Raw genomic sequence first — 20,222 nt, 5'->3', positions numbered from 1 at the left:
TTTTTGGACCAATCGCCAAAATAAACCTTGAAAGTATCGTTCCAATTTATTTATCGACATTTATTAATATACATTAATAGTTCTTTTAAGAATTTGGCGGAGATTCAGGAAATGAAACAAAGAAAATCATAACTTTATTCCTTACTCTCAACATACACCACCTTCTCACTCTTCCTTCCTGCTCTCGACTTCGATCTCAGGCCTCTTTCCGTGTTCTCCTTCTCTCTCTCTCTCTCCTACTCGCTCTTTTCGTCCTGCATTGGCAGTATACTTGCTAAGCGTTCTCCGCATGTTACGGATGGAAAGGTGCTTACATTGCAGGTGGGGGGGGGGGGGGGGTTAGGAGAAGGAATGAGGAATGTGCACAGCGCGTGAGGAGGAGGTTAGTCCGCAAGATAGGCGGAAAACGGGAAGACGGGCATTATCGCGTGACAATTAGGTATGGTTTCATATCAATATCCACCACTGCCCTTCGTTCGAAATGGCTGGTTTGGTCGCAAGGTGAAGTAGGCTAGTAGATAAATGCTCGAATAGGCCATGCAGTAGATAAACCTGCGCTGGAAATATTCCACAGCTCAGAAAGCATTCTACAAGCTGAAATTCACTGCGAGACTTCGAGTATTTTCGGGATCACACTTGAAACAAATTGCGAATTAATTCTCACACGAACAGACAAAATGAAATGCCTTGCAAAAAACGGCCTTCAGCGATGATGAGAAATCGTAAGGGATTTTGAGTCGAGTCGCGAGATCGACCGGATCTGACCGAGCCCGATGTAATCGATGTCTGTTTGAGTTGTGTTCTAGTCTGCGACTCCAATTTGAGGCTACCCAGTTTGTCCGGTAGGCGGACAGCTTGCCGACTCTCACGAATGATTCGCAGGTTCGAGTGCAGTCCCGAGCATGGTGTTGTATTATCGTCCAATGGACTTTCGACTCCATTAATCCGCCCGAGAGAGAGTTCATCCTATTGATATGATGGAATTCCTTTGACAGGAATTCATTTGTTGAGGCTACAACAAATGGAAAATGTGGCAACCTCTTTTCGCCTTGAGATAAAGCAAATTCTTGGATAACAATCACGTGCCGTAGGTACAGGGAAACCCAGTTTCATGAGTAATATCAAGCACCAAAATCTCCAACGGTTGCTCGGGGCCTAATGAGCGCGAGATGCAAGCGAAATAGGTTCCAAGCGTGACGTTCGGTCTCGGAAAGTGATGCGCAAGGTGAATCTACAGGGGCATAGCGTAGTATGAATTATTCCAAGCTCTCTGGTACTGTATTTGGTTTAGATATTATTTCTTCGGCCCGTCTGTTCAAAATATAAATTAAAGCATGTTAAATTCAGAATTAATTGGTGGCTACAAGTAGGCAATAGAGCATTAAAATATTTCATCGCGTCTTTAAAAAATATTATGGCACATTCGGTTTAGCGATAGAATGGACTTCGCGGTAAACGCTATACATATTTTTATTCGGTGTTAGAAATATTACAAATTCGTCGCGTTTGAACAAAATTTACCTGCCGCCCGAGCAACCTGAAGATTACTAATTAAATTGCGACCAACGTAGCCATTTAAAGATGTAAGCCAGTTAGTCTTCCAGTGATTCATTAATTAATATTTAAAGTATTTCCATTTTTAGCAGCATGTATGCGAAATTGGTACCCCAGCCATAAAACCGCATCGCTTTTGTCTCAGCATGACATCATTCGCATTAATCACAAATGAATGCCTCACTTTGATTTGTATAGCATATCTTGAAGGTATATTACGCCTTACGTATGAGTATAATTAGCCATCTTTCAATAACTCTGAAATAATGATTAATCCACGTTAAGGTTTATGTGAGATTTGGGTTCCAAAATTCCGGAGGCAACAATAATAGTTTCACCAGTTCTAGTCTTATACCATCTAGTTTGGCAGTTAAATTAGACTATGAATTTTTCACAGTTGCTAAAATGAACCGTAGCACTTAAGTTTCCAACAAAATGACCAAATTGTATTGCATAATCGCATGTCATTTGATCTCACACGGTAAAATGCGGAGAGTGGATTTATTTGAAAAGCTGTCTTTTTGATCCGATTATTTGGTTTCCAAAATGCGAAAAAAAATAAATGTTTGGAGATGCGAATTTTTTATAATGAGATAGTTTCCTTTCCTTTAATATTTTGGATATTACTTATATCTTCCTGGATCGAATATTTACGTACGACTGGTGGTATGATAGATAGTGTAGTGGCGGAAGTGTATCACAATCCTGGTTAATGAAACTAATGCAACTAATATTGTTGCGCCACGTTTGTAGTCGTAATTGCTAAAAGTGTTTCCTTTTCTCTTGAAGGTCCTATGTATTTATAATATAATCAACAGATGTGTATACTACCTCAGAAACGAAGCAGCCTCATAACCTTATAGGGGAAATGGTCAATTAAACGGAGTGCCCAGCAATGGGGCCCATAAATGCATTCATGATTACCTCAGTGTTTGTTCCTGTTCCGTCAATCCTCCTAGGCGATGGAAATCTCCGTTCCTTAAGCCCACATCCAATCCTGACAGTTTTAGGAAACTCTCGCAGTCTTCATCCCAAATGTAGCATTGTTTCTTGCACTTAAAATGCCTGATGCTTTCCGTCACTGTTCGAAAAAAATAAGGAATTCAACATTAATCATAGTTCTGAATAGGACCTTGGGTGTATCGGTAAAGGCTGTCAATGCGTGCTTCCAATGACCGTCAGTGGTCTCATTATTGGTCATTAATAACAAAATTAGTCTTATGGTTCGTAGTGCCTGGTGAAAAATGATTTTTTATGAAGTTGTCTAATGTTCGTTCTGTTCATTCAAATTTCAAAGAAATTAATGGGAATTAGAATGCTGCTGCTTTTGCCCTTTGTTTCCGAAAAAAACGAAATTCATTGTGAAGTCCATTTATTTCTCTCGGTATTCGCACAAGAAATAAGATTGTTTCAAAGGGATCTTTAAGTAATATTTTGCACCGATTGATTTGATTTTCACCCGAGAGATTGTATGACTTATTCTCACCTCTTGCTGCTCCATCGCTGAGATAAAACTTTATTTTTCTCTCTTTTCCCTTCCGATGAATGGGGGTCTCGCCAACATCGTCAAGGCACTCGCCAGCATCTTTTCTGGGAAAGAAGATTGTATTGGTTAATGTTTTGGATTTAGACAACTTACAGTTAATTTTTTCCCAATTATGTTAACTTAATAACAGTTAATGGAAAATGAACAGGGCTGGAAATTATTGCGAAAAGGGCAATCGGGAGATAAGGAAACGATATGGATAAAATACTGCCTAAGACTCACCATCCGCGATAAATTTGTACACGAGCATGGATACAGTCGGTTGGATTTCTGTGTCGCTCACATTTACACAGAGGGAATATTTAGTTGCTTCATAGCACAAAATAAGGCTGAGGTGAACTGGCATTCGTGATCAAGCTTCTTGAACAAACAAGTAGTGATATGAACTTGAATAAACGTTAAAAAGGCTGCTTCTTCCCGCTGGGATAATCAGATAATTAAGGCGGTGATAACTGTGCAATAAACCATGGGAAGTTATTCGGTTGCCAATTAACTTAGAATCGTCTTTTGTATTCAAGAACATTCTTTGAGCAAATCTAACTAGATATTGATTTGTGTTTAGGTATACACAAGCATATTGAATTAAAGATACGCTAATTGAAACCACCGAACTTTCGTAAGGCAATGCAAGACTTGTCACTCTTGTGCCCTTCCCCATACATAAATTTATTTTGAAAATTACTGAATGACAGTAATGTATTATGTTAATATTAATATAGTTATCGCATGCAATAAAATATTTAAAATTTCTATCTGCACCCTGATTGTAATAATGGGATGACACGATTTTATTATGAAAACCAATTGTTATTAAACTTAATTGTTATTAACTGACTTAATTCAATCAGTCCATCCATATATTTTTAGAATTTCAGATAGGTATGTGATAATTCACATTACTAGACTCATAATTTTACCTATGCACTCTACAATTGTAAATATAACCAAATAATTAAATAAAGCTAGTGATATGAGCAAATATGTAGATAATTAATTTTAAGTAACTTGTAATGGCTTTGACTATGTTTATGGGAAAGTCCGCTAGAAATTCTGGATGGGGAATAAATCCTTACGATCCAAATCCGAATGTCATCCGAATTTTCCGAAAATTATCATGGCGATCTTTCATCTGAATTTTAATGGTCGATATTCATATTATATGGAAAAGATAAATGTATTGGGGAGTTAAATAAGAAAACTTTAAATTGGCAGTTTTATTTTACATATACACTGAAATAGATAAATATGTATGTCTCATACCACTTCCATATCTAATTTATTATATCATGCACATAGTCTGTTACTATTACCTATTTCGCAATAACAATTACTTAAAAAATAAAGCTGATGGGTGGCTTCCAAATTTAAAGTTCTATACTTAGCGAGAAACATTTTCAGCTGATAAAATGTGCATCATATTTTAATATACTGGTTCAATCAATCTAAATGAAGCAGATCAGAGACAATATTCCAATTGGTATACTGCCTTACGGATTTCCAAGTCTCCTGAAAGCAATTTTATCTAGGGTCAAACAGACGACGATTTCGATGGCCTATTACTCGAGTCTGCTCACATGCTTTAACTTAATCCCGCCACGGAGCTTCTCATGAATACATGTACACGTCTTTTAGAATTGTTTGAACTAAAGGGAGGCTATAGGTTCGATATTAAATTGTTTGAAAAAATTAACAATACAAAAGTTTCAGGTTTTAAGGTAACTCCTCGATCAGTTATGCCGTTGTTCCTTCAAATTTGAGGTTTAATCAGAAGGAGAGATAAAATTTTCATTTCCAGGGTATTATAAACATCTTTTCCATGCCTGTGAATGTGCAGGTGCGGGCGCCGAACACCCGCGTGACATTCCAATTATGGATTACTATGGGCATGTGAAAATGGAGATTATTATTATCAATAATGCTATCTATGATACCTTGCTAAACCTTATTTAGCGGCTCGCTTTGCTGCATTATATTTTTGGAGCGAAAAGTTAATATTAATGTTAAGCAATCAGAAGGACATATTGATTGATTTTTATATTGCAACATGTCACAGAGGAAGTATAGTGACTCAAATCTATTGCCGTAAACCGTTTTTGATACTACTTTACGACTGTTATTATTTTGTAGAGATATCAGGATGTCTGTCATTACATTTGGGTTTTTAGACCAATCTGTTGAAGTATTTTTTTGTCTAGAGAGACCAAACAATATTTTATAATATCAAAAAATATTTAATTTGAAGGAACACGATTTATACGAACTGAGCGAGCTAAACGGGTGGTGACCTAGCACCCTCTGCCACACGCCCTCGCGGCGGCTTGCGGGATATAATGTAGAAGTAAATATTTTCTGTTTAAGGTAGGATTAGGTGGTAAGTTTCAAGTGTATGAATTTCGGTGCTTGAAAACTCGAATCATTGACCACATTATGTGACCTATTCAGTTCGAAGACAGCTATAAGTATTGTCACAGATTTACCAACTTCTCTCCCATTTTCAGAAAAAAGAGCACCCCGAAATTTGGAAACCACTATTTTCGTCATCTCTTAGTCGTATTTTAGTTATGTACAACTGTAAACAGCATATAATTATGATTCAACTCACGCTTACGAATAATGCTTACTTCAAGCCATGCACTATTGAGGTTTTAATGTCCTTGACGTAGTAGTTTTTGAATTTCTTTTGGAAGGATTCCTGCAAGTAAAGCAATTGTATACTTTAATTATTCTATTCACAATTTCATTGATGCCATAAAGAAAGATACAATGTATCTCAATAAAAGGAAGATAAATAAATGGTACATACCTACTTGGTCTCAGTTGGCTTAATGACCTGAGATTTGACAGTAAATTGTTTAATAAATTCATTTTAGTTGAAAGAGTGACATTTAGATGTAAGTGCCTTCTCTATCTTCTAGCATTTATATTCTGTTATTAATAATTATATGTTAATGGTGCTAAAATCCAATTCTGTGACATCTAGTGAATATTTACTGTAACCCAAGACTTTTCTTTCAGATCCTTTTCTGAAAACGGTCTCATTTTTTATCGACATTTGACTCAGAAAGATAAGGATTTGGAATACGTGATCTTTAATTTTCAATTTGATTTATCCGTAATTCCAAAGGAAACAAGCAAAAATTGATCATTAACCAAAATAATGGTGCAAAATTTAAGCTGACCGGCTCCAAGTTCACTTACAAATTATCTCACGCATTTTAAGTTCTTGCAGTTATCTTTTGCAATAGTAGTTTATTCAGTTATCGGGTAATCGGAATAAATGCATGGTATCCATTTAGACTTGAGACAACTAGAAATGAAGGGCAATTTTCATTAATTCTATAAGTATGGCAACACCTCTCCCATTTATGCACTGTGCTATACCGCAGATGTCGGCTCTTCACCTGGGGAAAACCATCCAAAACGTAGTTTATAAAAAGTACTCCTTAAATTTAGAAAAAAAGGAAACTTACTACCTTGATCAAAAAGTTCCCGGAATAACCACCGTGTGGCGCTCCCATCGTTCCGATTTGAGTTCTGTTTTTTTTGTTAAATTGGTACATCTGTTGTTGATATTCCCTTTAAATCTTAGTGTCATAACTTGACATTTGCAAAAGTTACGTAGCCAAGAGTACATCTATCTCTGTGTGTGTTGGCGATTTTTTACAATTTCAGAAATGGATTTAAATTTGCAACAACGAACTTGTATTAAATTTTGCGTAAAAAACGGATTTAGTGGCGCACGGACGTTGGAAATGTTGGAAAAGTGTTTCGGCAACGATTCTCTAAAAAAAACGGTCGTTTACCAGTGGCACGAGCGGTTCAGAAGTGGTCGTGAGTCAATCGAAGATGATGAACGCAGTGGCAGACCATCGACATCGAAAGTCGGTGAAAAAATTGATAAAGTAAAAGAAATGTTGGTCAATAACCGCAAATTAACCATCAGAGAAATAGCGGAGGACTTGAACATTGCCTATGGATCCGCCCAAGACATTGTGGTTAATGATTTGGGTTTCCGTCGTGTAGCAGCAAAGTTGGTGCCAAAAGACCTCAATTTCATGCAAAAAAGAGACCGTGTTGACGTCGCAAAAGACATGATTTGCGAGGCTGAATCCGATCCCACATTCATCAAAAGGATCATTACTGGAGACGAGACGTGGGTTTATGAGTACGACACGCAATCCAGACATCAGGCAAGTGAATGGCGTTCACCAAATGAGCCGAGACCAAAAAAACCACGTCATTTTCAGTCAAAAAAGAAGGCAATGCTGACGGTTTTCATGGATTACAACGGTGTAGTGCATCATGAATTTTTGCCAGAAGGCCAGACAGTAAACAAAGAGTATTATTTGGGCGTTATGAGACGTTTGCGTGAAGCAATTCGCCGAAAGAGACCAGAAATGTGGGCAGAAAACTCGTGGATTTTGCACCATGATAACGCACCGTCGCACAGTGCTATCATTATTCGTAATTTTTTGACGAAAAATGCAACAAATACCATCCAACAGCCACCGAATTCACCTGATTTGGCTCCCTGTGACTTCTTTCTGTTCAATCGAGTTAAAAAAACCATTACGGGGAACGCGTTTTAGCAGCCGAGAGGAAGTAATGGAAAAATCGCAGGAAGCACTGATGGACATACCGAAAACCGAATATAAAAAATATTTCGAGGATTGGATCAAGCGCTGGCATAAGTGTGTTGCAGTCGATGGGGATTACTTTGAAGGGGACAATATAGATTTAGATGAATAAACTTGTATTTTTAATTTTCTGAATAAATTCCGGGAAATTTTTGATCAAGGTAGTATATTAACCTATATTGGAAGTAGTATTTGTATGATACAATCAAGCCCAAGCCTTTTTCGAGTCCGGCTGACATCGAGCCAATTATTATTAATGGAGTATATAGGTTGAGGACTGTTTGCAAAAGCCGTCAATGCGTACGCAACATCCGATCATATTGGTTTCTGTCGTTTATTTTGTCCTATTTGAAGGTTCAAGCGGCAATATTAATTTAAGAAATCCAAAAATTATTTCATCATTCGGTGAAAACCATGCACTTAAATCCACTTCTGAAATTTGCTCTTGCCGCTGCAAAAACCACGCCATTTCACCGCTCGTTGGCCCAACGCGCGCAGTTGTTAGATGCTGAACACCAAGGTCGTCGGTCTTCATCCCGTCTCTAGCAATTATGAACTACTGTGATGTAATTGCTTAGGGTCTTTGTGAGCGGAGCTTAAATACCCTAGCTATTGCTTAATCATGAGCATCTATAGTGATTAACCTCTCTCCCATTTCACTATCAAATTATCCTCTCTTGGTTACGTTAATAAAAACGCTTTAAGGTCTGTTGCAAAGAACAAAGCAGAAGGTGTATCCCTGGCATGAATGTTAGAACACATTATTCCCTTCCCAGTCACGTGTTTGCTAATTAGTGGAACCATTCGGGCGACAGTCTTTTCAATGTCGTCGGCATTAGTTGCCAAGATATCACCTGTATAACTTATAGCGAGCGTATCTTACGACCGACCTGCTAGCTTTCTGAAGGACCTTGCGTATATAAATCAGTGTCAGCACTCACCACAACAAGCACCTTCGTGGCAGAGGTGAGCGGGCACGGAGCATGGGTTGAGTAAAGGTGTAGGCGTGGGAACCAATGGTACAGGAGACGTAGGAGACCGCCCGTCAGTAATATACTCGTCCAAGAGACGAATATTTTACACTTGCATTTCCGATAGCCTTGGAACTCCTTAAAATAAAAGAAGAATTACTGTGTTATTAAGGTTGATTACCATAAGTGAATAAGTTATATATTGGTATGAAAAATAACGCTGTCTCCGTGCAAAAATGTAAGAGCCCAGAGTTTGGAGAAATTTACTGAGAATGAACTGTGAAATCACTCATTTAAATTACCTTTATACTTAACTGTCGTGAAGCAAGTCACTATTTAAATTATAAGTAATCCTGGATCGTTTCAAATAACTTTAGAAATTCATGTAGACTAATGCTGTGCGAGGTATGAAAAGGGCTGGAGTGAAAGGAGCTGGGAACTATTTAATTCAGTTAGATTTGCGAATGACCAAGCGTTATATAGCTAGTCAGCCAAGAAGTACAATTATTACTTAGCCGCATTGTAGAATAATTGGGATAGGTTTGAGCGTAGCATTAATCTTGGGAAAATGAAGGCATCGTTATTCTCAATAAGTATAAAAGCTGAGGTAAACATTTAAGTTGTGGGACAAAATCTATCACGGGTAAATTAGGTAATTTATTTGGATAGTGTTTTTGATGAGGGTGGGTAGAATTTTGGTGTAATTAATAGTTATTGCGTTAGGTAAGGAGGTGCTTATGAACAGGTAGGAGTTGGCGGTAGGCATCTTAAATAAAGACAAAGAAAAGACTCGTGAAAAATTTAATATGGGGCGTAATTTGATACGGCTCGGAAACTTGGTTGCCGTGGCAAGAGAATAAACGTAAATTGCAGACTGTCGAGATGAGAGTGTGCACAAGGATGTAGGGAATGAAGCGAACCGAAATCAAACGAAATTCTAGCATTGATAAGGGTGAGAGATGGATGTTGGTAGAAATCCGAAAAAGTGGACGCAGGAGATACTAGGGGGCAATACGCAATACGATGCCGAAGACGGGCAGAAAGCGTTGTAAGTAGATGGAAAAAAAGAAGAGACATTGTGAATGGAGTTACGGGAAGCAAGCATGGAAAGTGTGTGGAGCTAAAGAATGAGATATTTTAATTTTTAGAATGGGGTTTAAGAATATTTTGTCTGGTTAGAACTCAAAGAGTATCGTAGTTTGTTGTGTTAGGGTCCATCAAAAACCTACCCAAAGCGGACTCCTGTTAATAACATAAATAGAAATGGAATAAATTTCTCAAAAATCAAAAAAAACTTTGGACGTAACGTTCTACCGTTTCGGCAGCAAATATGAAGTTCAAGAGCATTTTGCTAAATGAGCGGCTGAAGGATAAGGTTGCCCCTTTTTTTTAGATCGATGTCAAGTTCTTAGAGAGGGGTAAAGTGAAAATGAAACAGAAGTAAGGAATTCCTGCCGAGCCTGGCAGGCGGAACGGTCTCGGTTTCTTCTAGTATGTTCCATTTTCAGGCAAGGAAACATTTTTCTATCAAGTTTATTCCAGGTTGGATATCGTGTCAAAAGATAATTCTGTCCTTGCCAACTCTAAATGATATCATGTTTCTCTATACACCTACAGTGCTTATTACTTTAATGTAGTAATTGTACCAAGCAGTTGAACATCCCCTACGACTAACAACTAGAGCCTATCAGGGCCGCCGGGGACGGGAGGGGGCGTTTTGTCACATCTCAGGCCGCGAATGAAAATTTACAAATAAAAAAGTTCAAAGGGAGAAATCCGATTATAATCGAATTTTTTTCTGTGTTTATAAAATGATGCCATTTCAAAATACAGACGTTGAGACTCCGAAACCGAGTTGTCAAAATTCAAGGAGTATCTTTCCCTAAACTTTGAGAATTCGCACCTTAAATCAGTGTGTATTCTTGAACACAATACTTTGATATATCTTCCAACATTGTAAACACGAGCAATTTGGTGTTCGTCCACTAAAAAATTTAATTCTTGGGTTTCACGCCATTTTATGACATTTGTAAGGTGACATTCTTGATGTTATGAAGGCGGACTGCGAATTTGAGCACAAGTAAGTTAAATTTCCCTTGCATATTGGCGAATGCACATATTTCAGTTTCGTACTTAAGTGATACTCGCTATTGTGACAACCAAACAGTTTATTTGTTGGCCGGAGCTTAAATATGAAGCATTGCTTTCAGGAACAACGCTTGTTGGGACTGGAATGTTAGCAAAATAATAATGCTAAAACTGTAAAATAAAATTATCAAAAAAATAATGAAACTATAATTAAAAATATGCTCACAAAATTCAACTATTTTTCAGAAATTTAGTTTTACAAGTAATAGAAAAATAGGAAATATTTAATGCGCGAATTATCACTTTAGAGTCTAGAGAGCTAGTGCGTAGCCGAAAGTATTGAGACTTTGCTAAGGGTTAGTGTCTTGATCTTCAACGCCAAATTACGAGCTATAGTAGTGGAGAAGGTGATAATTTCACTCTTGGTGTAGCGATGATTCACTACATTAAGATATAAACGGCTTTCTATGAAGAGATAAACGTGCAGACAGTTTTTTTAATTCTCAACTACGGCTTTCGCGAGGTCGGCACATAAGTTGTTGTACTAAGATTTTAATGCTTCTTTTGCACGAGGAGTAATATTTCTGCTGACCATATGTTTTTTGGCCGTTAGTGCAAAGGGTATCTCAATATGTTTGTAAGTGTGTGTGTGTGTGGATAAAAAAATAAATGCTGCATATTGCATGCAGCGAAGTAGCCGATTTGGCGTATTTATGTTTAACAATGACCTTGCTTTGGAGAAATACTTCAGCATCTCGTCATTACAGCTTGATTCAAATAGAAAGGGAATTTACCGATAACGTAACCTTAATGAACTAACTATCTTTTCAGCTTTTGCCTTAATTGCTCAATTTTGAATCTATCTGCCGTCTATGATCGTTGGCAAATAATGACTATTTTCAGTTTCCTCATTGAAAATGTGATTTAAAATTATCCTTTTGGCAATTGCTGAGTAAATTTGATTTCAATTTGCAGATCACCGCTTACGAATTGAACAAAAATATTATATATAATTTTTTATTGACTTTTTCATAGTTAATAATTATATTTTGGGCGCAAAATTGTAGAGCTTCTTACCTAATGTTATTTTTAGAAGTCCAATGGTCAAAAAAATTATATTTTCAATTTATAACATTAAAAATAAAGCTTTACGTACGACACGATATTCAAGATGAGGAACGTGATGAAATAGACGGGTTAATACTTTTCCAATACGATTTTTATACATTTTTGTACTCAATTCTTAGAAGATTTATGACGTCACTATTAAATGCTGATGGAATTATCAACAAGTAGAGGGGTAGATTCGTCAGCATAGTCTTTTCCCGCATAATGTTAAAATTGCGTATCGTGCGCGACCTCAGATGATGACAATATATGTGGACCAGTGAACCACGAAGAGATGAACCCAGGATTGTCCAGTGTGAAAACGCACGGTACCTATAAAATTAATTTAGGAGTAACGGGTGCACCGGATGACTTATAGGAAATCATGTTTCAAAGATTTCAGATATAATGATGATCTATTGAGCGTTGAAATATAGGTCGAGAAGTTATTCACGTATCGATTATTCTACTCTTAATTTGCACTTTTCTTCAATGAATCAAGGCTACTTTTACAGCCAGTGTCAATTAAATAGAAACTTTTGTAACTGAATAATAGTAACTGACGGGAAAAAAGACACGGTAGAAGCAGAAATTTCATTTGTATTACAACTTAGGGTTTACTGGTGCCGATATCATTTAATAAAAAGCGTTTTGTTTTGTATTGTGAAAAATGATTTCATTAAGTCGAGGTGTATAATTTGGAACAATTGTGAAATCAAGTTCGAAACAAAATAAATTAAATGAGGCCACATAATAAAGTGCGGATTGTTTCCCATGTGTGGAATTTGAAATATAACTTAAATCTATGATACAGTATACATTAAGTTGAAGCGGAAATTCATAAGAAAACCTTTCTCGTTAAATAGAATATTCCATAAAAAATGAAGAGAAATTCTAAGAACCTGTGGGCAATTGTCCCAGAAGTTACTTCAGCGGAGTCACTCGCTGATGTGCATTCAAATAAGAGAATGTAACGGTGAAAAATATCTTTCCCCTAATCCTGGATCCGAACTTAAATCTCTTTATTTCTACCCGAGCGTTTAACCTGTCAAGCTATCAAGCCGTCTATCTGGCCTGAAATCGAGAGATCCGGGTTTGAGTTCTGATTTAAGGGAATGCTTTTTAAGGTTTAAAATTCTCGAAATTTCATGCGACTAGTGAAGTCAACTGTTTCTCTTGTTGAATCCGCTAAAGTTACTGCTTTGTAATTTCTCGTAATTCCTTCGATTTCTTCAAATGAAAACAACTATCTGTTCAGACCCTTGCTTTATCCTCGGGGACGATGGGGCAGTGTGTAAAACTGCTATTTCTTCGTGCCTATTCACAAGAGATCTCATCAATTATAATATAATCAATGAGGATTCTGATAGTTGCAGTAATGTGCATTTGACGACCTGGTTTATCGTAATCTTTGTTCGCATTTTTCGGTTGCACTAACAAGTGAACAGTACTCAAGGGTAATGTTCAAACTGATTCGTTCGCTTGCAATTGCAACATTTTAATGACACCGAGATAAACATTTTAAGAGCACCAGAAACAACGAGACGAATGCATCATGATTTAACCTATAGGATCGAAATCCTGCGATATCTCATGCATCTTCCCTAGCCGAGGTCCTGCATTTGAACTCCGGAAAATGTTGCTCTTTCGTTGGCATTGTTAATGTGGGTCATTTTGCGTCTTTAGCAAAACGTAGGATGATGCCGAGACCGAGTTTTATTCCTTTATTCCATCTGTACGCACTACTCTGGCGCAATGACCTCAGGCGTTAACCTCACCTCGCGCGCTATTGACTGCTATAATTACCACGTCCACTGTTACTACTACGTATGCATTTAGAAGAACAACACCTTGCAAGCTCAAAACTAATATAAGTTTACTGTAACGCAAGTAATCTCGTTGATCATTATGAAAGTCAACCCTTGACAGTATTTCCTAAAATTTAGGTGGGTGATTTAAGTTAAAATGGGGGGGAGTGGGGGTGAAGAAATACCTATAAAACATTTTATCATTGATTTTAGGGGATATTATTAAAATTAATGATAATTAAGAAATATTTTGAAATTCGATTCTCACTTTGGTACTTCTGATACCTACTTTGTAATGCCAACTTCAAGATATATTTATAACCATAAAGGGAAATATGTCCTTCGAAAAATTTACCTTTAATTATGAAGCAAATTGATTGGGTTTTGAAAAAGATCCCCTCACCATGGGGGATGGAGTTTTTATGTTGATCAAACTATGAACTTTAATGAAATATGAAGATAGCGTGGATCGCTACCGAGAAAAAAAACCTCATCGAATTCAGCTGCATTCCAAAGCAGAGTGATTAGTCAGAAACAAAACATTGGAGTGTGATGCCCTAAGGAAACGTAAGTTTAAGCTGTTCTTTATGCCGATTCCAGTAAAAGCAGGCGTTGGAAATTTGAAGCCATAGACATTTCAGACCTCATGGAGCGCTTTTTGATTTTTTTAGTAAAACATGTTTTGTTCTTTTTGAAGAAAATGGCGTTAGCGCGTATGTTGAGCATCTGTACTACAAAAAAAGGAAAAAAATCTGGTTTAGAACTTCACAGTACTTTACATGTCTCTTTAGACAATTCATAAACCCGTCAATGATTGTCAGAAGAAAAGGTTTTTAACACGGGGGATCAAGGTATACTGGTAGTTTTTCAATTTTGATTTTTATTTGGCATTTTGCTAAATGTGGATTTGAATTTGTGGAATGGGTCTGAGAATGAGTTTGTGAAATAAGTGAGAGAATTAGATTATGGGACAAACAATAGGCTTCGCATCGATTTTGGAATCTATTTTAGAGGATACAATAAAGCTCATTAACAAATTTCAACTAGTTGGTCTAGTTCCAGTCAGGCGAAAGCGCTGAGGAGTACATATTCTCGTTGTAAGCACGTTAGGAGCCATGGGATGATTCGATAACTTTGCAAATTACAAGGACCGCATGTTTTATATTATATATAGAACTTTTATCGAGATTCGTTCGTCTGCTTCTACCCGCCGTAGATGTTTTCCACTAGCTTCCCCAGGGTGAAATATTTGGTAGTGATGTACGTATGAACTTGAAAAGCCATCGGTTCCCAAATTTTACCCATGGCCAAAGGAAAAATTCTGTGATGTACGCTTATATAAACTCCAACACCATGAGATCTCGTGTGATTGGAACAGTTTTTCAACAAAATGCTAAAATAAATTTAATTCAACAACACTTAATTAAAAATATTATCTACCAAGTTTAATCGTCAGTGGCTTTAATTTATTTTGCTTTCAACAATATTTAATTGAAAAACATTACTTAAAATCAAAGCAGTCTGAATGAAAATGTCAGTAGTATTGAGTAACAAAAAAACTAGTCCAAAAAGTACAAGTCCAAAGGTAAAGCGTTTTCATTACGATTTGGGTTTTTCCACAGCCTAAAATGAAATACAAAAATTGAATCGCGGTTACGATCACGCCCTTAATTGTTTTATTTTCTTTGTGCTGGATAACGCTTAAGAGGGTCACTGCCTTTATCTGATTCTTTTAAATTTGGAAAGAGTACAAAAAGATTTTTGAAATACTCGTATCAAATTAATATAGGGCAAAATGAGTGTGATGTTCTTTGCTTAGGTTGCTTTACTGCACTGGATATAATGGCATTTTCCTATCCCAACTTCCACTAGTTATAAAACGTACATTTTGGTACGGGCCTAAGTGAGATTTCTAGGCTATCTCTGAATAAAATTACTATTATTTTGCCGGACTACAGGGTGTGCCATGATGTCATTGTTTGGAAGAAAAGTATGATAGTGAAAATGGCAGTCGCCATTTCTTTTAGCTTTTTTATCTTTTTGCTGTATTATGAGATTGGAATTCTTAGAGGTAAAATAATTCTAAGTATTACATTGAAAAGCAAATAGTTATTAAAACCTATAAACTTAAAATCGACGCTTATTTGTGCAATATAATGTTGGATATAAAACGAGAGTAACTTAATGAGTGTGTTATTAACTATGTGTGCCTATATTAGATAGCTGAAGCGTTCAGTATTTATTACACATTCAGTCATATAATTTTACTTCTGGCAGCTAGGGAAGTACACGATATCGGAATGATTTGATTGATTTAACGACTTTGGTTTTTTCAAGATCTGAATTTTTCCTTAATCAGATAGAATCAATGGATATTTTTGTAAAGCATCTTCAGTGATTTTTGCACGTAGGCATATGCCCGACAAGAAAATAAAATGAAATTGATAACTTCAGTCATATCTATCTGCCATGGACGTTAACTCTTTTACTCGATAATATCTGTATATCATGGGAAAAATGTTAAGCTAAGGGCATAATGACATCTACATGAAGTGATGTCACCGAGAAATAGTTATTGAGTTAATAATGGACAGCCAGAATTCTAATTGTAGTTAGTATGTCTTATCCGATGATATATCACCTTCAGAAATCATGACTTTTCCGCATATTATTACGATCGCATTTTGAATTAATGAAAAAAATTCCATCGAATTAATTGTAAACGTTAATATCAGTATTATAATTGGCAAAAAAGCAAAATTTTAAAGTCGAATCGCATGCGAATGGCGAGGATATTTATCAATTTGCAGGGGATTTAATTATGGAAACCGAAGTTGTTGAGAATTCACTTTTTTGTTTTGGAAATGGAAATACTAATCCGATACATAAATGAAGTAATCATTAAAAGATGTATTCATTTTCTATGAAAGATGTTGCTATTATATTATTATAGTTTCACTACTTGGTAACTCCTTTTTTTGAAACATGCTCCCACTCGCTCGTTCACACTACTCTTCCAGGAGCTAACGTTTTGTTTTACAATATAGCATTGTTCAAATATATCCAAGCACGAAAATAAGTTTAAAGATAAGAAAAAACCAATTGCTTTCTCTGATGAACGTAGGATTGAAAAAAACGGTCCAACAATGAAGCGTATGAAGACTGTGGGTACACAACTCCCAAGGTTTCCTTGCATTAGATCTTGTAGCTTTGTCTCCCTGACACTTAATGTGCAACGAAAAGGGGCTTTTCCACCGACTTGTTTTTGGTTATTTAACTTAGGCTCCAGCAATTTCATCATGTGATACGTAACTGATTCCTTGCGGTAAATTATATTATCCTAATTTGTCTTCACATGTGCCCCAAAAAGAGCGTAGCTATCGTCGTTGTAGTTTAGTCTAATTGTTGATATGTGTTGAATGTGAGGCTGGTTTTCGATTAAGACCGTCAATATAGCATGCATATCGGGAAAAACAGCGACTTTTATCTTTCACTACGATAAAAATGGGTGTCATCACCCATTGATGAGAAAGTAGCTCGTTTAGAAAGAAGAAGAAAAGTCAAGTGTAATATGATTGAAGAACTTGCAGCACTAATGGCCAAAGCGATAGGCCTACGAGCACTGCCAGATAAGGGCACCAGGGCTGATCGTTGGAACAATTGGATGCCAGTGACAATGGTTGGACGTAGTATACGAAAGCGTGATTTCGAAAAAAGTCAGGGTTGCCAGTGACAAATCAGGACAGGCTGAACATCTTAAGGACAGGATTCCGAAAAGCAGGGCCGACTACCAACAATCCCAGTTGATGAACTTCAGTTTCGGCTGCCAAAAGTCGTATCTCGTCGTCAAAAATTAGGGCTAGAGGCTAAAATTCTAAACCCCTTTCCATTATTCACTGGTGCCTGTCAATATTTAAGAGCAGGAGACGTAATTCATAGTCTCCCGAAAAGTCAGGGCAAAGTGAACGCTTCTCTGGGCAGAGGTAGTATACGTTATGCGCAGTGAAGTATAGCCGGTCATTGACATATGTATTGCGTAGGTACTGATAATGGCGAGAGCCACCGATCGTCGATTAATTGACACTGAGAGAAGATTAAGAACCCATAGCCTCGCAAGAAACATTCACACTACCCTCATTTACGTACTCACCAAATCCGACTCTTCTCCCCGCTCATGGTTCCTGGTGTCATCTTCTGAGGACATGTCGGAGTCCCGGCGGCCACCTATTGTAAGGAACGCAGCATTAGATCGAGAAATTATTTCTGCTACTTAGCAAACCTCCGAAGAGTACTCTCAAGAATCATTTCTCTTTTTTTTTTGTTAGGCTTTTGTCTCAAAACCTTGAAAGACCACAAACGATTCGCTGCTGAGGGGGAGAGGTAGGTTCGGCGAGGGAGGAGTAAGAGGGCGGATGGAGTTGGGAACGGGAGATTCCCGTGAAGCATTTATCGTGAGCCAATGATTGATGACTTTTGATAGCCGTAGGAGTTTGATTTTTATCATCGGCGCCTTTTGCCAGCCAACTTTGGCGCTGACATTAGGCCGTGCGTCGTTCAGAGCCACTCTGAGGAACTAAGGATGCACCAAACCATGCTCTTTTTTCCAAGGCCGGAGTAGTGACCGTCTCTGCATCTCGGTCGATGATGAAGAGTCTTCGCGCCTGGTCGACAGGGAAGGCAATTTTCTGGAGCCGTAGTTTTTCGCCATTCTGCTTTGCCAGCCTGCAATTCTTGAGTGCACAATCTTCTGAAAAATGCGATGAGACCAACCGGCTCTTTAGCTGTCGCACATTCTAAAACTGAGGGCAAAAGATATTCAATAAGTTCTGTGTTAACATATCACTCCACGGATTAAGGTACTTAGGGACCTATATTACGCATTGTATTTCTGTGACAAGAGTGAAAAATAATTTTAGATATGAGGTCGAGGTAAAAAAAGATTGAAAATTGTGAGAAACCGTTTTTTTTAATACTTACACCACCTATTTATACGTTTTTGATCTAACTAGTGAGTGAAGAGCCTTTTGCTGCTCACCGGCGGGCTAAGTTTTCGATCAATGGCTCTAAACATTACCGGTTAACCTCAATGTGTATGATTCTTTCAAGTATCAACATCTTAATGGGAAACCATAGACTGGGGATGGAAAGGAGGTCTGAGAATTTTAAACGCTTAGAAGAAGGAGGTGGGATCTCTTCAATCACACATAAAATCAGCCTCTCTCGGGATAACAAGATTTGCAGGACCGTCGTTTTAAATGCCAGCGGGCAGTCGATTTCTTATATATATATATATATATATATATATATATATATATATATATATATACACACACACACGAGGGTCATCCGGAAAGTAGTACCCGTTCGTGAAATAAAGACACAAAAGTAAATATTAACAAACATAAAAAATTTTATTTGAAAGAGGATACTTTAAACTACTTCTCAACATAATCTCCAAGCAAATTAAGGCATTTGTCATAACGTGTGACAAGTTTCTGTATTCCTGCTGCATAGTCCTTCGCCGCCAGCTCATTGAGATACGCGAGGGACCCATCTTGCACAAATTTTTGCATAATGCAGATGGTGTTTAACAATTTCATGAACAATTGTTCGAGAAACATTGGGAAAATGCTCACAGATGTCATCAATTGTGACGCGCCGATCGTTCCTCACGAATTCGTCAACTGAGCTCACCAGTTGGTCTGTAATGACAGACGGTCTCCCCGAACGCTCATCGTCGTGTGTGTTCCCCCTCCCCATGTTGAAGTTGCGACACCACCGCCGAACAGACGACTCGTCCATTACATTGTCTCCATACACCTCCTTTAATTGGCGATGAATATCACATGGGCGAACGTTTCTTGCATTGAGGAATTTAATCACTGCCCTCACTTCACAACTGGCGGCGTTCTCAATTTTTTTAAACATTGTAAACAATCACAGAAACAACACAGGCAATGCTAGCGTCACGCAACTTGGCTCAGAGAAGGCAGACAAGCCACTGAAGCTATCTGACCTCGTCCAGCGGCTACTCGCGTCGTCAGCACTTCATGCGGCACGAACGGGTACTACTTTCCGGATGACCCTCGTGTGTGTGTATATATATATACACATATAAAATGAATGTGTGTGTGTATATATATATATATATATCTGTATAAAATGTGTGTGTGTGTATGTATATATCGATTATACGGAAACACTCACATGAGCAGTATAATAATGAGACGGCACAATAAAACACAAATAAAATAGTAACATTTAAAAGGACACTCACACGGTAAAATGTTTAAGCTTTCGGCCCTCTCCGAGGCCTTCTTCAAGTAAGACTATTAAGTAAGTCTATTGTGCCTTCCCATTATCATATATATATATATATATATATATATATATATATATATATATATATATATGTATATATATGACATATATGTACGAGGGTGGTATGAAAAGTTTCCGACCAAACAAAAATACAAGACATTTTTCCTGAAATTTTCTGGGGTCGGAAACT

At 37.4% G+C, this 20,222-nt stretch overlaps 1 protein-coding gene across 1 annotated transcript in view; it reads right to left on the bottom strand.

The window, feature by feature from the left end:
• The window catches only part of LOC139694729 (polyamine-transporting ATPase 13A3-like), a 78,921-nt gene that overhangs the window by 18,811 nt on the left and 39,888 nt on the right, over positions 1 to 20,222 (bottom strand). The window contains exons 2-7 of the mRNA XM_071593228.1: positions 18,302 to 18,458; positions 17,862 to 17,935; positions 8,679 to 8,846; positions 5,722 to 5,792; positions 3,041 to 3,144; positions 2,479 to 2,635 (exon numbers count right to left, since the gene is read on the bottom strand). Of these exons, the coding sequence (XP_071449329.1) occupies positions 2,479 to 2,635; positions 3,041 to 3,144; positions 5,722 to 5,792; positions 8,679 to 8,846; positions 17,862 to 17,935; positions 18,302 to 18,419 (692 nt within the window). The 5' untranslated portion in view covers positions 18,420 to 18,458. The remainder of the gene's footprint in view (positions 1 to 2,478; positions 2,636 to 3,040; positions 3,145 to 5,721; positions 5,793 to 8,678; positions 8,847 to 17,861; positions 17,936 to 18,301; positions 18,459 to 20,222) is intronic.

Source organism: Hetaerina americana, unplaced genomic scaffold, assembly GCF_022747635.1.
Source record: "Hetaerina americana unplaced genomic scaffold, ioHetAmer1.1.p SCAF_53, whole genome shotgun sequence".
Classification (NCBI taxonomy): Eukaryota; Metazoa; Arthropoda; class Insecta; order Odonata; family Calopterygidae; genus Hetaerina; species Hetaerina americana.
This window is presented reverse-complemented; position numbering and strand designations above follow the sequence as displayed.